Source organism: Clavispora lusitaniae, assembly GCF_014636115.1.
Source record: "Clavispora lusitaniae strain FDAARGOS_655 chromosome Unknown tig00000003_pilon, whole genome shotgun sequence".
Lineage (NCBI taxonomy): Eukaryota > Fungi > Ascomycota > Pichiomycetes > Serinales > Metschnikowiaceae > Clavispora > Clavispora lusitaniae.
The window spans coordinates 1234712-1252065 of NW_027093975.1; the positions used below are offsets into that span (position 1 = coordinate 1234712).

Here is a 17354-nt window from a genome sequence, read left to right on the forward strand (position 1 = left end):
ATGCCTTGTGTTGCCGAATGTGGGAAAAGGGTTCTTTTTTTGAAGAACAAAACGACGCCGAAAGATGCGTACGAGGACGTTTTCTCTTCCAGCGGCCACAAGCCTGTTTTCGTTCCTCTTCTTAACCATGCGCCCATCGATATAGATCAGACGGCAGAATACTTGGCCAGCGAAGCGTTCTTAACGGAAACAGACAGCTTCATCATCACATCGCAACGGGCAGTGGAAGTGTTCCACGAATGTCTTTCTGTGATTGGATCTCGAGATCCAGCCAAGGTGGAGCAAATCATTGCCAAAACAGGTTACACCGTTGGGCCTGCGACGGAGGAGATTCTCCGAGCCAAAGGCTTCTCCGATGTCCGAGGGGGCTCCTTGGCCGGCAACGGATCTAAGCTAGCCGACATCATTTTGGAGGAGAAGCGGGGCTGCCCGAAAAAGATTGTCTTTTTCACTGGAGTCATACGCAAAGATATCATTCCGGTGAAGTTGAAGCAAGAGGGCGTTGATTTGGAAGAGGTGGTCATTTACAAAACAGAACCAAAGGCAGGCATTCTCGATAACTTTGTGTCGTGCTGCGAGGAAAAGGTGGACTGGCTAGTGTTTTTCAGTCCGCAGGGTACAGAGGAAATAGTGGAGCATATCCAGAAGGGCAAGATTCTGTTGGAAGGCGTTCGTATTGCCAGCATCGGCCCCACCACACTAGAGTACTTGAACGGAAAGGGAATCGAGTCGCATGCTATGGCACCCAAGCCAACGGCCGCCGCTCTTTTAGAAGAGATCATGAAATAGATAATGAGACGAAGACGAATGATGTATAGTAGATCCGAGCAAGAGAGATAAGATGACCAGAGAACGGAGATAGGAGGTGATCGGAACTAGATAAGGTAGAGAAGAGACTGTAGCTCTACATGGTTCAGACGGACAATAAATATTATCGATACAGCAGTATGATGGCTCACTTTCTTGTTTCCTTGACAACGTCGATGATCTGTTGCACAACACTAGGGTCGGACAATGTCGAGGTGTCACCCAACTGGTCCTCCTCGCCGGCCAAAACCTTACGCAAGATTCTTCTCATGATCTTGCCCGATCTCGTCTTTGGCAAGTCGTTCACCAACAAAATCAACTTTGGTGCAGCGAAAGGTCCAATTTCCTTTCTGACAGTCAAGATCAACTCCTTCTTGATGGCGTCGATCGCGTCCTTGTCACCAGACTTGAACTGAGACTTCAACGACACGTACGCAGCCACAGCCTGGCCCGTTAAGTCGTCTGCGTATCCAACAACAGCACTTTCACCAACCATTTCGTGCTCGATCAACGCCGCCTCAATCTCTGCAGTAGACAATCTGTGACCAGACACATTGACCACATCATCAACACGGCCCAAGATCCAGTAAAAGCCGTCCTTGTCTCTTGCAGCGCCATCGCCCGTGAAATAGTAGCCTTTGTAGTTGCCAAGGTAAGTGTCGATAAACCGGTTGTAGTCGTTGAAAATACCACGTGCGATCGAAGGCCAGGCGTTCTTGATGGCCAAAACACCTTCCACGCCATCCTCAGTCAAGCGCTTACCCGTGACAGGATCCAACACATGGGCGTCAATACCAAAGAATGGTAAGGACGCGGAACCGGGTTTGGTAGGGGTTACACCAGCCAACGGGGTCAACAAGTGAGAGCCAGACTCGGTTTGCCAGTAGGTATCCACAATATGAGCCTTGCCACGGCCAATGTGCTCGTTGTACCAGTGCCACACCTCTCCTGCAATAGGTTCACCGACAGAACCCAACACACGCAAGGAGTCCAACTTGAACTTTTCGATGAAGGAGGGGCCAGCCCGCTTCAACAAACGCAACGCGGTGGGCGCCACGTAGAACTGGTTAACCTTGTACTCGTCAACAATCTGCCAGTACCGCGAGTAGTCTGGGTAAGCTGGAGTGCCTTCGAATACAACTGTGGTGGCACCGTTGAGCAAAGGACCGTAGACCACGTATGTATGGCCCGTGATCCATCCAATATCACCGGCCGTGAAGATGATGTCATCACGGTGCACGTCGAAAGTGTACTTAGTTGTGAGTAACGCACCAAGCAAATAACCGGCTACATTGTGCTGCACACCCTTTGGTTTACCTGTGGAGCCGGATGTGTACAACAAAAACAATGGGTCCTCGGAGTCGACAGGGACTGGGGGAGAGTAGTTGCCGTGCTTGGCCAACTCATCGTGCCACCACAAGTCACGGCCCGGATAGAAGGGCACATGTTTGTTTCCCGTACGCTTGAACACAAACACATTGCGCACCTGGGGCAAGTCCTTGAGGGCCTCGTCAACGATTTTCTTTGTTTCAATGGTCTTTCCACCACGCTTGCTCTCGTCGGCGGTGATAACAATGCGCGAGTCGGCGTCCACAATACGGTCACGCAACGAGGTCAGCGAAAAGCCAGCAAACACCACCGAGTGCACGGCACCGATACGCACAATGGCCAACAAGGTGACAATGGCCTCGGGAATCATGGGCAAGTACACGGCAACGGTGTCGCCCTTTTTCACGCCGGCCTTGACCAACGCCTGGGCCAACTTGCAAACGTCCTTCAACAACTCGCCGTAGGAGATGATGCGGCCTGTTCCGGGCTCGTCACCTTCGTAGATGATGGCTGGTTTGTTTGGATCTTCGAAAGCCCAGCGGTCAACTGCGTTGTAGCAAGCATTCAACTGGCCGCCGAGAAACCACGCTGGAATGTCGCCGTTGGCAAAGTCGTCCTTGGGCGACGCCGGGTAGCGCGCCACGTTGAAAGGCGTGCTCCACGACAAGAGATCGCGGGCCTGGTTGCCAAAAAACGTGGCCGGGTCGTCAATGGACTGCTTGTACATGGCATTGTACTCGTCCAAAGAGCTCAAGTTGGGAGCGGAGTGGGATCTGTCAAAGAAACCTTGTGGGGGCTGCTGGGCCCCCTCGTGATCCATGGCCAAATGTTCAGGCATGGGAGAAGAAACAGAAGTAGACGCTTTGACGGTTTCGGTAGGAATGGGCGCAAGAGCGTTTTCTGAAGAGCAGAGAAAAGCTGAAACGGCGCGGGTCTTGCCTTATATAGTTTCGGCCGGACTTTGTGCGACCCCACAAAATGCTCCCCACAAAATGCGGTGCAGGGCGAAGAGGGGAGGAGACCAAAGACGAAAATACTGGATACTCGAGAAGAGAAGATTCGGTGGGAAAATGTAGACTAAAAAATAAAAAAAGTTGAGCTGGATGAAAACACTGCCGACTCAAATTTGCCCATTGGTAGGATACGTTGGTTACTTTGACCGAGATGTTATTTGTTGGCTTGTCTTTCGCACTATCAAATTACCTCAACCGTATAAGTAATCAATTGGTTACATATTGCTCTTCCTCAATTGACCATACAACGGCTTCCGTAACCGTTCAATTCAGTACACCAGCCCCATTTCTCGACCACAGTCTTTCGGAAGCTTTGTGTGTTCATCCGATTTCTCCCCTCAGTCTCATCTGGGGCGGTGCGGAGCACTGGCGAGATTTTTTAGTAGGTACTGCAGTGCCGTTTTCTTGGTCCCCCACAATCCTTTGCCAGGTGATTGGTCACGTTTCGACTTTAGACAGGTTCTAGTGTTTTCCATTAATGCGGAGGATTCCGATCACCCGCATGTCACCGGGTTGGTGCTCTGAATTGGGGATAGTTGGGTTCAGGGCTTGGCAAGAATGGTTGGGTTAAGGTTAGGTTATAGTGTGTGTGTGTTAGATTATTTCAGGTGTAGATTAGTATTTCAGTGTAGATTAGTATTTCAGTGGTAGATTATTTCAGATGTAGATTAGTATTTCAGGTGCAGATTAGTGGTAGTGGTGATTAGTATTTCAGTAGTGTAGATTAGTGGTGGTGGCATTAGAATGAGATTGATGCGATAGATAAGCTGAGATAAGACCACAGATTTTGCGCAAGATTTGAACCGGTGCGTTGTCTCTTCTGTCTTGACCCACTTTTAACTTCTAGAATCCGGATCTTGAAATTGAGAGTCTAATTTCCTTTACGAGATCAGACAGTAGTCATACAATAGCATTGGGCGGAGTTTGCTGACCCACTGTGAATGCTTTACACCTGAACAAAATGTATTTGGATTCGGAATACACTTCTGTAGCTAAAGTAACAATAATGGGATTGATTTTGCATTGTTTATCTACACATGGTGATATTGAATCTCTATGCGCAAAACAGCGAAAAGTGCAAATGTCCATATCTGCGCAGTACTTTATGCGATTTGGTTCTTATTGCCAGCAGAAGAACAATACCTCAATTAAAGAATAAGACAAACACTTCATTGTTTGGACGCCTTTATCGCACATCTTACTGTCAGTCTACCTTCACATGATCTCGTTTTCACTTCTACCATTGTCTCATTGTTTCGGTGCCTAGATCTCTCGACAAGCTTGTTTCAAATGCACCGTCTAAAGTAAAAAATATTCGAGCCGTGGCTCAAAACACCCTGGTTTTACCGTTGAATGCATCTGCATCATTTAAACCAAGCAACTAAGCTAGAAAGCGTCTTGCATGGCCATGGCCAAGATGACCGTTTCCTCGCATAGTGACTTTGACCCGTTTGGAAACATTTACACCAACGATGTTCTTGACATTCTCAAGGCGAGCCAACACAGGGCCAAAAAGAGAAAATCAGAAGTGACAGTGGAACTTCTACTCACTGTCATGTTCAAGACAAATGCATGGGACTCGTCGCTGTATTTGAGAAAGCTAGTGGAAAGAAGCAGCTCCAGACACGAGTGCACGGACTTGAATTTTTACAATGGGCTCAAGGCCCACGAAAAATTGCAAAGAGGACCAGGGTATTCTCGAGACGCTTTGATTGCCCTTCGTAAGGCTAACGGCATTCGCATCGAGTACGGCGACTCTTATATTGGAATGTTCCACTTGCTCCTTTCCGTGCTAGGCACTCACTTATGGCCCAAGGACACCAAGGGCAATGAGAGTTACGCAAAAGCAGTGAAATCTGTGGCAGTCAGCATGAAAAATGGCCACAAAATATCGTCGAGAACAGCAGACTGCTCTTCTTATGGCTACATAGTCAAGCACTGTGAAGACTTGACAGAGCAAATACGGCAGGGCGAAGTCAAACCTGCATTGGCAAGAGAAGACGATATTCGGCGATTTGTTGGCGTGCTTTGCAAACGGGCACGATCCAGTATCGTTCTAGTCAATGGATGCAGTTTTCTGAAGCTCTCTTTGGTTCATGGAGCAGTGAAGCGAATCATCGAGTGTGGACCGCCTCATTTGCAAGATTGCAAGTTTATTTCCTTGAATGCCATCTCACTAGAGTACCATACCCGCAACCTATGGGGGTTTGAAGATGGGTTTAACGATGTTTTGGACTACTTGAGACGATCCGAGCGCAAGGTGATTCTTTTCGTTGAAGGAGCACATTGTATTACCAGCAACAGAGCCACTGCGGTTCTGTTCAGAAATGCTATAGCAAGTGGGCAATTGCAATGTATCTGCACCACCACACCTGCCGAATTTCACAGTGAAATGGCTTCCGACTGTATTTTTGAAAACTACTTCCAAAGAGTCGATATTGCTGATGTCACAGTGAGTGAAACCCTAACACTCTTGCGGCACAAAAGAAGCTTCTACGAAAAGAGCCACGGCGTGCGTATTTTGGACTCAACGTTAGTTGCTGCCGCCCACTTGGCTGCCCGATACATTTCCAGCAGCAAAATGCCGCTTTCTGCCATGGATTTGGTGGATGAGGCCGCAGCAAGTTTTGCTATCAAGCAGGCGTTCAAGCCCAAGGATATAGCGATACTCGATGAACGGTTGCGGATGCTTGAAGTTGAGACGGAAACTTTGAAGAAAGACATTGACGTGGACTACACATCACGAGAACGCTTAGAGACTGTTCGCAAGCAAAAGACGGATTTGGAAAACGCTCTCACTGCTTCAAGAGAGGAGTATTACCAAGACGGAGATATACGAAGGTCGATGGCCGAAAGTGAATTTGATAGCATGTTTGACACCGGGTGCATGGAAACAGCCAAGGTAGCGAAAAAGACATTGGTGAAACGTGTTGTTCGCCCCGACGCAGTGTTTCAAATAATATCGCTGATGCTAGGAATCTCGCCTGATCTTTTAGAGTTCTGAACGTTTCAACTTCTAGACACCCGTGGTTATCCTTTGAAGATCGGCTTATCAAAGCATGCGTCATGAGCTCCAGTATTGTGTGCAAGTAGTCTTCATGTCCAATTCATTACAAAACCAAGACCAATTGGAAGATATATGGCTACTCAAAGCAAATAGGGGCAATCGAAAGAATGTCCAGCCGACCAAAGCCTTTGTCCAACGAATAGTGCAATGCAAGCTAAACTAGCCACAGAAGGCCACGCAGCTTCCATCTATATAAAAGTGAGTATGTCCAGAAAGGATTAAAAGATACAATAGCTAGATGTAAGGTTACCATGTTTTGCAGTATCTTGATGAAGACAAAGCAAACTTTCTCGACTGCCAGATTACCGAGCTATCTGATGATTTATTGGCATAATGCCATATGACCTTTCCCTTACATTTCTAGCCACCTGCCAATAACCAAGTCAAAAGATCCTGTCATTATCCGTTTAATGTGAGCAAAACTGTCATTCCCCAGTTCGCGCAGTTTCGCGCTCAATCTACGCCATCCGACTTCCTATCTCATCCGGCTCTCTTTTGGCATATATTCCCCCATTGGATTCGTTGCTTTGTCTATTCCATTCCCCCATTCGCTCTTTTAGCTTTCTGCTTCCATCTCGTCCTATCCAGCATGAGTGGCATCGCTCTCAAACTCACATCTTTGTTGGTCCGAACAGTGGCCAAACCGATTGCCCTCACGTTAAAGGCACAGGCCAAAGAACACGAGGCGTTCCGAAATGCATGCATTCGAGTGGCGCAGACGGTGCATTCGACCGATGTCAAGCTCCGGATGCGGCTTTTGGGCGAAAACAGAATCAAGGTGCGGCCGTTGAACGATAAGAAGGCCATTGAAAACGGCGCCAACTTCCTCCTGGAGTTTTTCATTTTCCTGGTTGCCGGCTCATTAATCTTCTACGAGTCGTACCGGGCTCGCGTCAAGAGCCAGAACGAAAAGCTCACGGTGAAAAACGACATTATCGATCTTCAGGAAGAGATAACCACAATCAAGGATTTGGTGGAAAAGCTTTGCGTGGACTTGGAGAGGCTCCAGCAAGATGCAGAGAAAATCGTCCAGCCTAAAGAAAAATAGGTGTGCTCTTCCTCTTCTCTTCTTGTACATACTCATACACACAGACGTTAACATTGGTTAGTATACAAAAAACATATAGTACATAGGGCCCAGCGTGGATGCGCCCGCTTACTTCTGGCCCTTCTTTCTCTCCACCTTCAACAACAAGGCCTTGTTGATGTGTGGCAAAACACCACCGTACGCGATGGTGGCCTTGATCAAGTTGTCTAATTCTTCGTCGCCTCTGATGGCCAACTGCAAGTGTCTAGGGGTGATTCTCTTGACCTTCAAGTCCTTGGCAGCGTTTCCGGCCAACTCCAACACCTCTGCTGTCAAGTACTCCAAAACGGCCGTCAAGTAAATCGCAGACTTGGATCCGATTCTGATTTTGTTTTGCGCTGTTCTCTTCAAATATCTCTTGATTCTTCCCACGGGGAACTGCAAGCCCGCTCTGGCCGAGTGAGAGCTTGTCATCTTATTGCTTTCGGCAGATTTGCCTTTTCCTCCGTGCACTTTTCCTTTTCCCGACATGGTTACAGATGAAAAGCAGTAGTAGCGAGTAGTTTGTTTACTTTGTATAAACACGGCGCGCATTATCCTCGCGAGGTTACCCGCACACGAACCTTCAGATAACACCGCATTGATCTATATGGGTAGGAATGGATATTCCTCTGGCTAATGTTTTGGTTCTTGAATATCTTCGACGGGCAGGCTTGGAAATCTTAGTGGTTCTGAATCTCTATGGCTCGAATGGTTAGTGCTTTAGTGTTTTTCTTTGCGGATTTCTCCATTCATGGTTGCTTCTTCCAGTTTCCTGCTACTCTTTCGGTTTCGAGTCTTCAGCTTTCTCTTCTCTGTTTTTCTGTCACTTCGTTCTGTTTCTCTGCTATCTGCTTCTCTATTCTCTTGCACCAGACCGTCAAGTATTTATTTTGAGCTCATTGAATTGAGCTGACCCAAAGAAAACTCCATTACATAGAGGTTATTCGCCTTTCGTATCAGTGTATTCTAATATTGTGCCGATCGATGGTTGACGAGAGGCCTAAAGATTCTCATTCCTGATAGCGTTGGTCTAAATATCTATGTAACAGCGAAACTGATTGCGATTGGATATTCCAACTTTTCCCTGGCTCATAGAAGTTGAATATTTAAGCGAAGACTGTCATTATATCAGAAAGAACTTTACAAAGGGAAAGAGACAGAAGTTTCTCCTCTACTAGAAGGTTAATATCTATATGCCTTTTCCATTGGTCTAGCTTTCCATTGATCTAGTTTCGTTTCACGAATTAATTATAAAATGCGGCCCTAAACGGTCCAAAAGCAGCTCCACTTCGATCCTAGATTTTTGAAGCTCAGTGCATATACAATCCGTGTGTTGAACACCCCGGACCAACTTGCTGAGTTTCACCAAATCGGCTTTTTCATCCGAATCGTCGTCCGAATCACTTTCGCCAACATCAGCGATTGCTACTCCAGCATCCAGGTCACTTACGCCCGACGTGGAAGATTCAGAATCACTAACGAAAACCAGCTCATCAACATCTTCATCGCTATCTCGACTATATCTGTCAACGTTATAGTTGAAGCTGACGGTTCTGGTCTTCTTTCCCGTTTTGAGATTTGTTTCGTTGATCGTCGTCTTCAAGAGGCCAGCCTCCCTCGGATCAGTTGCGTTGGACTGAGTTCTCCGCTTGTTTATTTCCATCTTCCTCTCATACTGCGTCACAAGTTCATCCAAGTCGCTCACTTTCTCGTCGCCATTTTCCAATGATTTTGTTACCGAATGAAGAATTGGATACAGATGAACACGGTAAGTGATTCCCCGTACAACCCCAAAATTAATAAAACGCCGTACATCGATATTTTTCAACGCTTTCTGGTGCTGTATGTACCACTCTTTGATGGTTTGTCCCTGGTTCAACAGACGATAAAGGTAAAAAAGCGTCGCTTTCGAAGGCACATGGATGGTTTGCCTCCACACCGTGCCTCCTGGGCCCGAACGGCCCAAACTATTCTTTGTTAGCGGACTCGTAGACAGTGCAATGTTCTTGTGCACAAAATATGAGCTGTTTGCACTATCGGAGTTTTCTGAGTCTTTAACGGATTTCCCTAGGAGGCCAGGCGTCAAAGGGGTAACGGGGGTTCTGGGTGTGAGAGGATTTGAAGACAGCGCAGACCAATCCAGTGTGGAAATGACATAAGCCTGGCAATCTTCGGCCATGCCGTTTGGCTTTAGAAAATCCCCAATGTTATTTGTGGGAGCGTAAATGTTACTGAACTGGAAAATGTCCACCATAGTAATACACTGGTAGTGCATCAAATGCTGGATGCACTGTTTGGTTAAAAGGTAATCAGCGTCCGCCAACTCACTGATTCTCTTCACCGAATTAAGCCCATTAATGTAAGGGAGAATCTTAACCATGGTCGGGTCCCAGTTCACATCGATAAGCAGGTGCAATTTCACTTGAAGAATGGGCACCTGAAACGCTTTCAAGTTTACTGGCGGCGGAAGGATTGGGAAAAGCTTAATGTCCACACTATTGGCCGAGTCTATGGGAATGCAACATTCTGAGTAGTTATTAAGGTCCTGGTAGATCTGGTGGATCAAAGAACCGATCGACAGCAAGGAGAACTTGCGGAACTTCTCATGGCCCGGCGCATATCGGAGTCTAGCCAGATCCAGTTCTTTGTCTGGGTCGGAAACCAAAAGCTGGTCCTCACCTAGCTTGCTGAGAAGGAAAGACTGCTCCTCCAAAACACGGAACATCTTGCCCATTCGGCGAATGGCCGACTCGTAAGGCGTGACATCGGAATTGTAGGGAAACACAAAGCCAAAATTGAAACTGAAGGAATTTCTCGAGTATCGAGCACTTTCAATGTTCACAGGGTAGCCCAACACCTTGAAGCGATTGACTTTGAAAGAAACAAACTTGTTGCAGAGCTGGGGTTTGGGAATGATGTAGTTTTTCACTGTATCAAAGTTGAAAAGAACATTGGCTGGATCGACTATCGTGGCAGAAGAAAAGCTGGTGATTGAGCCTTCAGGTACTTGGTGGACGATTTTCGTGCCTTCAGTCGGGTGGAAAATGGCATAGAAGATGCCTAGAATGGGAACGAAACCTTCGTCAGCGTCCATTGGAATGGCAAAAAAGAAGGGTCTAGCATTCAAGATTAAAAGTGAGAAGCGCTAGGTGAGAAAAAAAGCTCCGCGACGGGGAATTGAACCCCGGTCTACCGCGCGACAAGCGGTAATTCTAGCCACTAAACTATCACGGACGATTATGACGGTAACTTTTTCCTGGTGCATAAGACGTGTGAACATCATTTAGAACTTTGGTATGGCCACATGTCGAACACTATATTGAAACGAGGAAGCACAGTAAAGCGTGAATAATCGAGCAGTAAAGAAAATTGTACATAACCGGAGTCAGAATGAATAAACACCGCTAACAGAAACCAAATCCTAAAGCTCAAAGAAACAGCGACCACACTCCGAACGGAGAGTATGTCCGAGTTCTCGTCGTCAGCTGATCTACAGACACATGCCTTTTATCAAACCATAAAGAATTGTCTCGGTAAATCTGGAGGCATACAAAAGATGCGCCGAATGTTCGCCCATTCAGGCCGCCCTGGATGTTGATGCGGCGCGAATTTTTCCAGGCCAAAATCGCCCCACTATTTGCTTCTGTCGACCGGGCTCTAGCCGTTCCATTTACGGTCCAGACATTTCTTTCGTGGACATTTTTTTGGCCGTTTCTCCGCCTACTAAACTTGCTGATTTTGCTACTGCATCGAACTATGGTTTCTCCATTTTTTTCCTCCTTCCTCTCTCCCATTTTCTTCCTTCATCTCGCGGAGAAAAGAAACCGCACAAGTTGAAGCGAGCAGTGGCTTTTCGCACTTCGATGCAGGGTTTCGCACATATGCACAACGCTTGTGCATCTTTGGCTTGGGCTGGGTCTAGCTTCTGTCTAGTTTGCTTGTCATTTTTGCCGTGTCGTGTTTTCGCCCAGCCAAATTTGTCTCAACGATATTTTTCCACCTACGTAGTTGCTTGGTGCGGCCGAAATCCGCCTGCTTCGCTAAGTCCGGGTCTGCGCCGGCTTCTTCCTGTCTGGGCCGGCATCTGCCCCTGTCTTTCTGCTGTGGTCTCAACGTTCATCTGCTTTAAACTATGATGCAGGTGCACACATGACTAAGCGAGGCGAAAAGAGGCGACGGAAACGGAGAAAAACCACGGCAGCAAGCGGGAAAAACCACAAGTTCGCCTGTTTGGATCGCCCAGTAAGCTCATTCCAAAGCTTTTTTCAACTCTTCTATCGTAGTCTTTCGTTGGCCATCCACTTTTGGACATGCGCCCCAAGTGTCATACAGTACGTATCGCGCTAGTTTATAGATGATGGAGTTCCTCAGACGAAAAAAATATAATAAAAATAAAAATAATCCCACCCGCCGTCTCTTTTAGTCGGCGTTTCGAGAATATTTGTGCTCCCGCGGATTTCCAACCATCCCAGCTACTTAAATCCATTTTTCCACCCCCAGGCCGTTTCACCTCCCACTTTCGCCCAGTTACCCAACAAACTGCCTTCCAGACACCATTCCCACCCATTGCAACCGCCAGCCCCCAATGTCGCTGAAGGAGAAGAAAAAGCTTTCGTGCCACAACTGCCGCAAAATCAAAAGACGCTGCGACGGCGAAGACCCGTGCTCCAACTGCTTGAAGCGAAACGCCCAGTGTGAATATTCCCAAACAGACCGCCGCTCGCAGCGTTTTTCTGTGGGCTACATCAAGTCCTTGGAGACCAACAACGAGGTGCTTCAAAACACCCTTTCGCTTTTGGTGACGCTCCGCAACGAGCCGGAAAAATTGGCCGAGAAACTCGCGTCGTTGGCCGCCAGCATTCCAAAGCAAACCGAAAACCACCAGATACAAAAGTACTCGGAGGAGTTGGGCGAAAATCTCGACCCGTCGCACGACGCCGAGGTGTCTCTCCCCATTGTGGATGAGCAGGCCAACTACTTCGGCCCGGGAAGCATCTACCACTTTCAGAATTTCCCCAAGCCCGATGGCGTGCCCATGATATACGAGGGCAACAATACGCTCCCCATGCGTGTGGTGACTCTAGAGCTGGACTTTGAGTACATCCGCGACTTGGTGGTGTCGTTTTTTGACCAGCAGTACCCCATGATTTTCCTGTACATCTTGGACCGCCAACTAGTGTTGGCCGAGTTGGAAGAGCGCAACTTTTCGGGCCAGTTCCTCAGCAGGGAGTTGGTCTACGCCATTTGCGCCAACAGCATGAAGCTCAAGTACGCCGAGGCCGACGCCTACTACGACTTGGCATCTCGCATGCTTTTCATGAACATTCTGAATTCCACCGTAGCCCGTGCGCAGGCGTACTTTCTTATATCTTTCCACCAGTTTTCCAAGGGCCAGATGCTGAATGGCTGGCTTCTTTCCGGCTTGGCGTTGCGTGCTGGCTATGACGTGGGCTTTGACTATAATCCTACGGGCCATGTGGCGGTAAACCGTTTCTACTGCGCCAGTATTCTCTGCGATCTATTCATTGGACTTGCCGTGGGCCGCAAGGCGACCATGAAATTGCAAGGAAACCCTGTCTGGCGCCTTCCAGGCGAGTCTGAGACAGACTATATGGTGCTTAAAAACAGCGTCGACCTCGTGGAGTTGTCTCGCGACATGATTCGGGCCACATACCAGCCTATTGCCTTTGACAAGGACCCCAAAATCAACTACTTGCTCAAGTTCAACCGATGCAAAGCGTTCAATATGCAGTTGATGAAGTGGAAGTCAAAATTGGACCCTGTGTGCCACTGGCTGTATGCGTCGCTTAAAGCTTCGAAAACGATCGCCAAAGACAACCACACATTGAAATACTTGTACTACCACATTCTCCTTTTCACAAACAAGCCATTCATCCACATCCAGAAACAATACCTGACCATGTACATCATCGAAGAGATACTGAAAGAGATGTTCGTGATTGTGTCGCTGCGGTACCAAGAACTTCAGCTCAATAGTGACTCAGACAGTGAGAGGGCCTCACAAGAATCAGACGTGCTGAGCTGGATGAGGCCTTACAATCAGATGGACCCATACAACTGGGCCAGCATGGATGTGTGTCTTCTTACGCTCTTGTGCCATGTTTTGGTGACGTTGATTGTTAGAGAGCCGGAACACTATTTGTATTTGGAGAAGCACTTTAAGCTTTTCTGCAAGTTCTTATCCTTCACCAGTCCTCGCAAATACAAGGACCAAGACAATCCAGTGACATTGCTCTATGGCCAGTACATGCAGTTCAAGGCCAAACTGAAGGCGTCCGATTCCGAAAACGTGCTGGGTGACTTCAGTCTGCCTCAGACTCTGGTGGATATGGCTAGTGACCGTGAACCACGCAAATCTGAAACCAGCATGCTGAGCACCGACTCTAGAGCTGGTATCAAGGAAGAAGACACTTTCAATGTCAGACCTATGGAAGCTCCTCCGCTGGCAATGCCTCAAGGCAACTTCCCACAAATGCCTGTGATCAATGAACATGCCTATGGCTATAATCCTTCGTACGTGCATCAAGTGGTGCCTATGATGGAAAATATGGAGCTCTCGGGTAACCATATGGTGGATCCAAATTTCCGGATGCAAGCACCACCAAACACACAAGAAGTGCCAGGTTATTACGCCGCTCAACCAGAATGGGCAAACGTGTTGCCGGACGAAAGATATACAAACTACGACCAACTTCCGCCGGCACAGGATCCGGTAAACCGTATGGTGAACCAAATGTTCAGTAACACTGGACAAGAGTTTGCCGTAGACCGGGAGAAGTTCAACTGGGATGCATTGTTCAAGGAGGATTATCTTCGGATGATGTAGTGGTTAAAGGTATATATTGAGTACAGTTTGAAGAAGTTTTTAAGTAGAATTTGTGTAGAATAGTTCTTGGAGTTGGATGATCTGTAGTAGTGCTGGAAGGGATGAAACAGTTTGATAGAGAAAGAGCGGTGCTAATTACTGGAATAGGTTATGTTCATGGTTGGAATGATTTGGCTTTGCCTCTCCATGTTATGAGTCAAATTGCTGAAAGCAGAGAGAAAGACACATCCAAATGTATGTGAAACAGTACGTTACATGTGCGTGATCATAGTCTTTCCAAAAATAAAGTGATAATTCCAAGTATCCAAATATCCTAAAATTCTAAATTGAAGACATAAAAGATATTGATTGTAGTCTTCCTAAAAAGACATTAAAATATTGACTGTAGTCACCCATTCGGAAAAGAAACGTATCAAACAGCTGCTCAATCCTGCCGTATTTCTTGAGAACAAAGCAGACCTTACTAGATCAATGAGTGCTTGGGTTGATTGAAGATCCAATAAAGAAAAGGGCTTTTAAAGCAGAGTAAATAAAAGTTTGCAAGTTTCAGAGTAATGAGAGGATAAAAGATGTTCATGGATACTAGGTGCTGAAAAGCCATCGAATCAAAGCCATGAATGACCGTTTTTTTCACCTCAAGACTTGATGACAATTCAGACTTGACCATTCTCTATATTGAGAATGCCGCAGTCCAATTTAATGCAAGTGGGTCAAAGTGCTACAGTACAAACAGCGGAAACACCGGATACTTCGAGCAAATTCAACAAGCCAGTGAAGACTGAATATGAAAACTTTGGATATTGCCAACTACAAAGAGACTAATTTACAGAGGCTATGATATGGCAAGGCATTGACCTCAACACGCTGATTCAAAGACTTTGGCCGCACGGAAAATAAAACACACGACATATCCAAAATTTCCAGACCAATTCCTTGATTAATTTCGACACATGTGCCGCCACTTACAGCTCTCTCAATCTACTTGAAGCCAGTGGTTTCTAGCTAGAGGCTATATTACTAGAGGCCAGCCTGCAGGATCCCCGCTTGAGAATTTTCTCGAAATTTTTCCGCCTCCCCGCGCTCGCATATATAACCAACGTCTTTTCCTACTTGCATCACCACTTTTCCCCATGTTGAGAGCCCGTGCTACCGTTGCCAAAAATTTTCTCCGTAACTACTCCCACAAGGAACTCAAGTTCGGTGTTGAAGGTAGAGCCGCCCTTTTGAAAGGTGTCAACACCTTGGCTGACGCCGTTTCCGTCACTTTGGGTCCAAAAGGCCGTAATGTCCTCATTGAGCAGCTGTTTGGCTCGCCCAAGATCACCAAGGACGGTGTGACTGTTGCCAAGTCCATTACTTTGGAGGACAAGTTCGAAGACATGGGTGCCAAGTTGTTGCAGGAAGTTGCTTCCAAGACCAACGAGTCTGCAGGTGACGGTACTACCTCTGCCACTGTTTTGGGTCGTTCCATCTTCACCGAGTCCGTCAAGAATGTCGCTGCCGGCTGCAACCCTATGGACTTGAGAAGAGGAACCCAGGCTGCCGTCGAGGCTGTGGTTGACTTTTTGCAACAAAACAAGAAGGAAATCACCACTTCCGAGGAAATCGCCCAGGTGGCCACCATTTCCGCCAACGGTGATGCTCACATTGGTCAATTGTTGGCCTCCGCCATGGAGAAGGTCGGAAAGGAAGGTGTCATCACCGTTAAGGAAGGAAAGACTTTGGAAGATGAATTGGAAGTCACCGAAGGTATGAAGTTTGACCGTGGTTACATCTCGCCTTACTTCATCACCAACACCAAGAACGGCAAGGTGGAGTTTGAGAACCCATTGATCATGTTGTCGGAGAAGAAGATCTCCTCCATCCAAGACATTTTGCCTTCTTTGGAGTTGTCCAACCAGACCAGAAGACCTTTGTTGATCATTGCTGAAGACATTGACGGCGAGGCTCTTGCTGCTTGTATTTTGAACAAGTTGCGTGGTCAAGTTCAAGTTTGTGCTGTCAAGGCTCCAGGTTTCGGTGACAACAGAAAGAACACTTTGGGTGATATCGCCATCCTCTCCGGTGGTACCGTCTTCACCGAGGAGTTGGACATCAAGCCAGAAAACGCCACTATTGACCTTTTGGGTTCCGCTGGCTCCATCACCATCACCAAGGAGGACACTGTTATCTTGAACGGTGAAGGAAGCAAGGACAACATTCAAGGCAGATGTGAGCAGATTAGAACTGCCATGGAGGACATTGCCACCACCGAATACGAGAAGGAGAAGTTGCAGGAGAGATTGGCCAAGTTGTCTGGAGGTGTTGCTGTGGTTAAGGTTGGTGGTGCCTCTGAGATTGAGGTTGGAGAAAAGAAGGACAGATACGACGATGCTCTCAACGCCACCAGAGCTGCCGTCCAGGAAGGTATTTTGCCAGGTGGTGGTACTGCCATGATCAAGGCCACCAGAATCTTGGACGACGTCAAGGCCAAGGCAGAGAACTTTGACCAAAAGTTGGGTGTTGAGATCATCAAGGCTGCCATCACCAAGCCAGCCAAGAGAATCATTGAAAACGCCGGTGAGGAGGCTGCTGTGATTGTGGGCAAGATCTACGACGAGCCAGACTTCAACAAGGGTTACGACTCTTCCAAGGGTCAATTCACCGACATGATTGCTGCTGGTATCATTGACCCATTCAAGGTTGTCAAGAACGGGTTGGTGGACGCTGCTGGTGTGGCTTCCTTGTTGGCCACCACCGAGTGTGCCATTGTGGATGTCCCAGATCCAAAGCCTGCTGCTCCAGCTCCAGGAATGGGCGGTATGCCAGGCATGGGCGGCTTCTAAGCCATTGTACATAGTCTCATGAACATAAGTATAGTCTCAGATGTAGGTATGTGGTGTCAGTTTTGGTTATTTCAAAGTTGGGAGATACATGTTTAATGGCGACTTCTCATGGAAGTTTCTTGCCGGTTTCCGATGGGAAATCATATTCCTAAAATTCGTCCAGTGATGCCAGCATAAGTCATTTTTCCTTTTGAATGAAGCATTACAGCCAATACCGAAGAAAAGGATATGTAAAATGATACGCGTGTAGAAGTTTCAGTGTTTCTAATACGAAGTGTGATTTCAATCGTCAAACCAACATACCGTCAATTTCACGGCTGCTTCCACAAATCAACTAAAGATTGAATAATAAAGAAATTACAAGTAAACTGAAAATCAAATAAATGCCAAATAAGTA

The 17354-nt window shown here is 47.2% G+C and overlaps 9 protein-coding genes and 1 non-coding gene across 10 annotated transcripts; 6 read left to right on the top strand and 4 right to left on the bottom strand. All coding sequences in view use genetic code 12, as the record gives it.

Moving 5' to 3' along the window:
- On the top strand, window positions 1–789 carry HEM4 (uroporphyrinogen-III synthase; the record flags this gene model as incomplete). Its single annotated transcript, XM_002619405.2, has 1 exon — window positions 1–789. The coding sequence occupies one exon, from the start codon at window positions 1–3 to the stop codon at window positions 787–789; it is 789 nt and encodes a 262-aa protein (XP_002619451.2).
- A 166-nt stretch (window positions 790–955) lies between these two features.
- Window positions 956–2974, bottom strand: ACS1 (acetate--CoA ligase 1; the record flags this gene model as incomplete). Its single annotated transcript, XM_002619406.2, has 1 exon — window positions 956–2974. The coding sequence occupies one exon, from the start codon at window positions 2972–2974 to the stop codon at window positions 956–958; it is 2019 nt and encodes a 672-aa protein (XP_002619452.2).
- A 140-nt stretch (window positions 2975–3114) lies between these two features.
- Window positions 3115–3615, top strand: FOB63_000577 (uncharacterized protein; the record flags this gene model as incomplete). Its single annotated transcript, XM_066102486.1, has 2 exons — window positions 3115–3198; window positions 3277–3615. 2 exons carry the CDS (start codon window positions 3115–3117, stop codon window positions 3613–3615), a joined length of 423 nt encoding a protein of 140 aa, XP_065958550.1.
- A 936-nt stretch (window positions 3616–4551) lies between these two features.
- Window positions 4552–6153, top strand: FOB63_000578 (uncharacterized protein; the record flags this gene model as incomplete). Its single annotated transcript, XM_002619408.2, has 1 exon — window positions 4552–6153. One exon carries the CDS (start codon window positions 4552–4554, stop codon window positions 6151–6153), a length of 1602 nt encoding a protein of 533 aa, XP_002619454.2.
- Window positions 6154–6363: 210 nt separating this feature from the next.
- FOB63_000579 (uncharacterized protein) lies at window positions 6364–7264 on the top strand (the record flags this gene model as incomplete). The annotated part of the gene is made up of 2 exons (XM_002619409.2): window positions 6364–6414; window positions 6581–7264. The coding sequence occupies 2 exons, from the start codon at window positions 6364–6366 to the stop codon at window positions 7262–7264; spliced, it is 735 nt and encodes a 244-aa protein (XP_002619455.2).
- A 108-nt stretch (window positions 7265–7372) lies between these two features.
- Window positions 7373–7837, bottom strand: HTA3 (histone H2AZ; the record flags this gene model as incomplete). Its single annotated transcript, XM_002619410.2, has 1 exon — window positions 7373–7837. The coding sequence occupies one exon, from the start codon at window positions 7835–7837 to the stop codon at window positions 7373–7375; it is 465 nt and encodes a 154-aa protein (XP_002619456.1).
- A 685-nt stretch (window positions 7838–8522) lies between these two features.
- On the bottom strand, window positions 8523–10379 carry NPR2 (nitrogen permease regulating protein; the record flags this gene model as incomplete). The annotated part of the gene is made up of 1 exon (XM_002619411.3): window positions 8523–10379. The coding sequence occupies one exon, from the start codon at window positions 10377–10379 to the stop codon at window positions 8523–8525; it is 1857 nt and encodes a 618-aa protein (XP_002619457.3).
- Window positions 10380–10447: 68 nt separating this feature from the next.
- Window positions 10448–10519, bottom strand: FOB63_005517. The gene has a single exon. It is a non-coding gene; the product is annotated as a tRNA-Asp (tRNA).
- Window positions 10520–11870: 1351 nt separating this feature from the next.
- On the top strand, window positions 11871–14132 carry FOB63_000582 (Fungal Zn(2)-Cys(6) binuclear cluster domain family protein; the record flags this gene model as incomplete). The annotated part of the gene is made up of 1 exon (XM_002619412.2): window positions 11871–14132. The coding sequence occupies one exon, from the start codon at window positions 11871–11873 to the stop codon at window positions 14130–14132; it is 2262 nt and encodes a 753-aa protein (XP_002619458.2).
- Window positions 14133–15262: 1130 nt separating this feature from the next.
- HSP60 (chaperone ATPase) lies at window positions 15263–16957 on the top strand (the record flags this gene model as incomplete). Its single annotated transcript, XM_002619413.2, has 1 exon — window positions 15263–16957. One exon carries the CDS (start codon window positions 15263–15265, stop codon window positions 16955–16957), a length of 1695 nt encoding a protein of 564 aa, XP_002619459.1.
- Window positions 16958–17354: the final 397 nt, after the last annotated feature.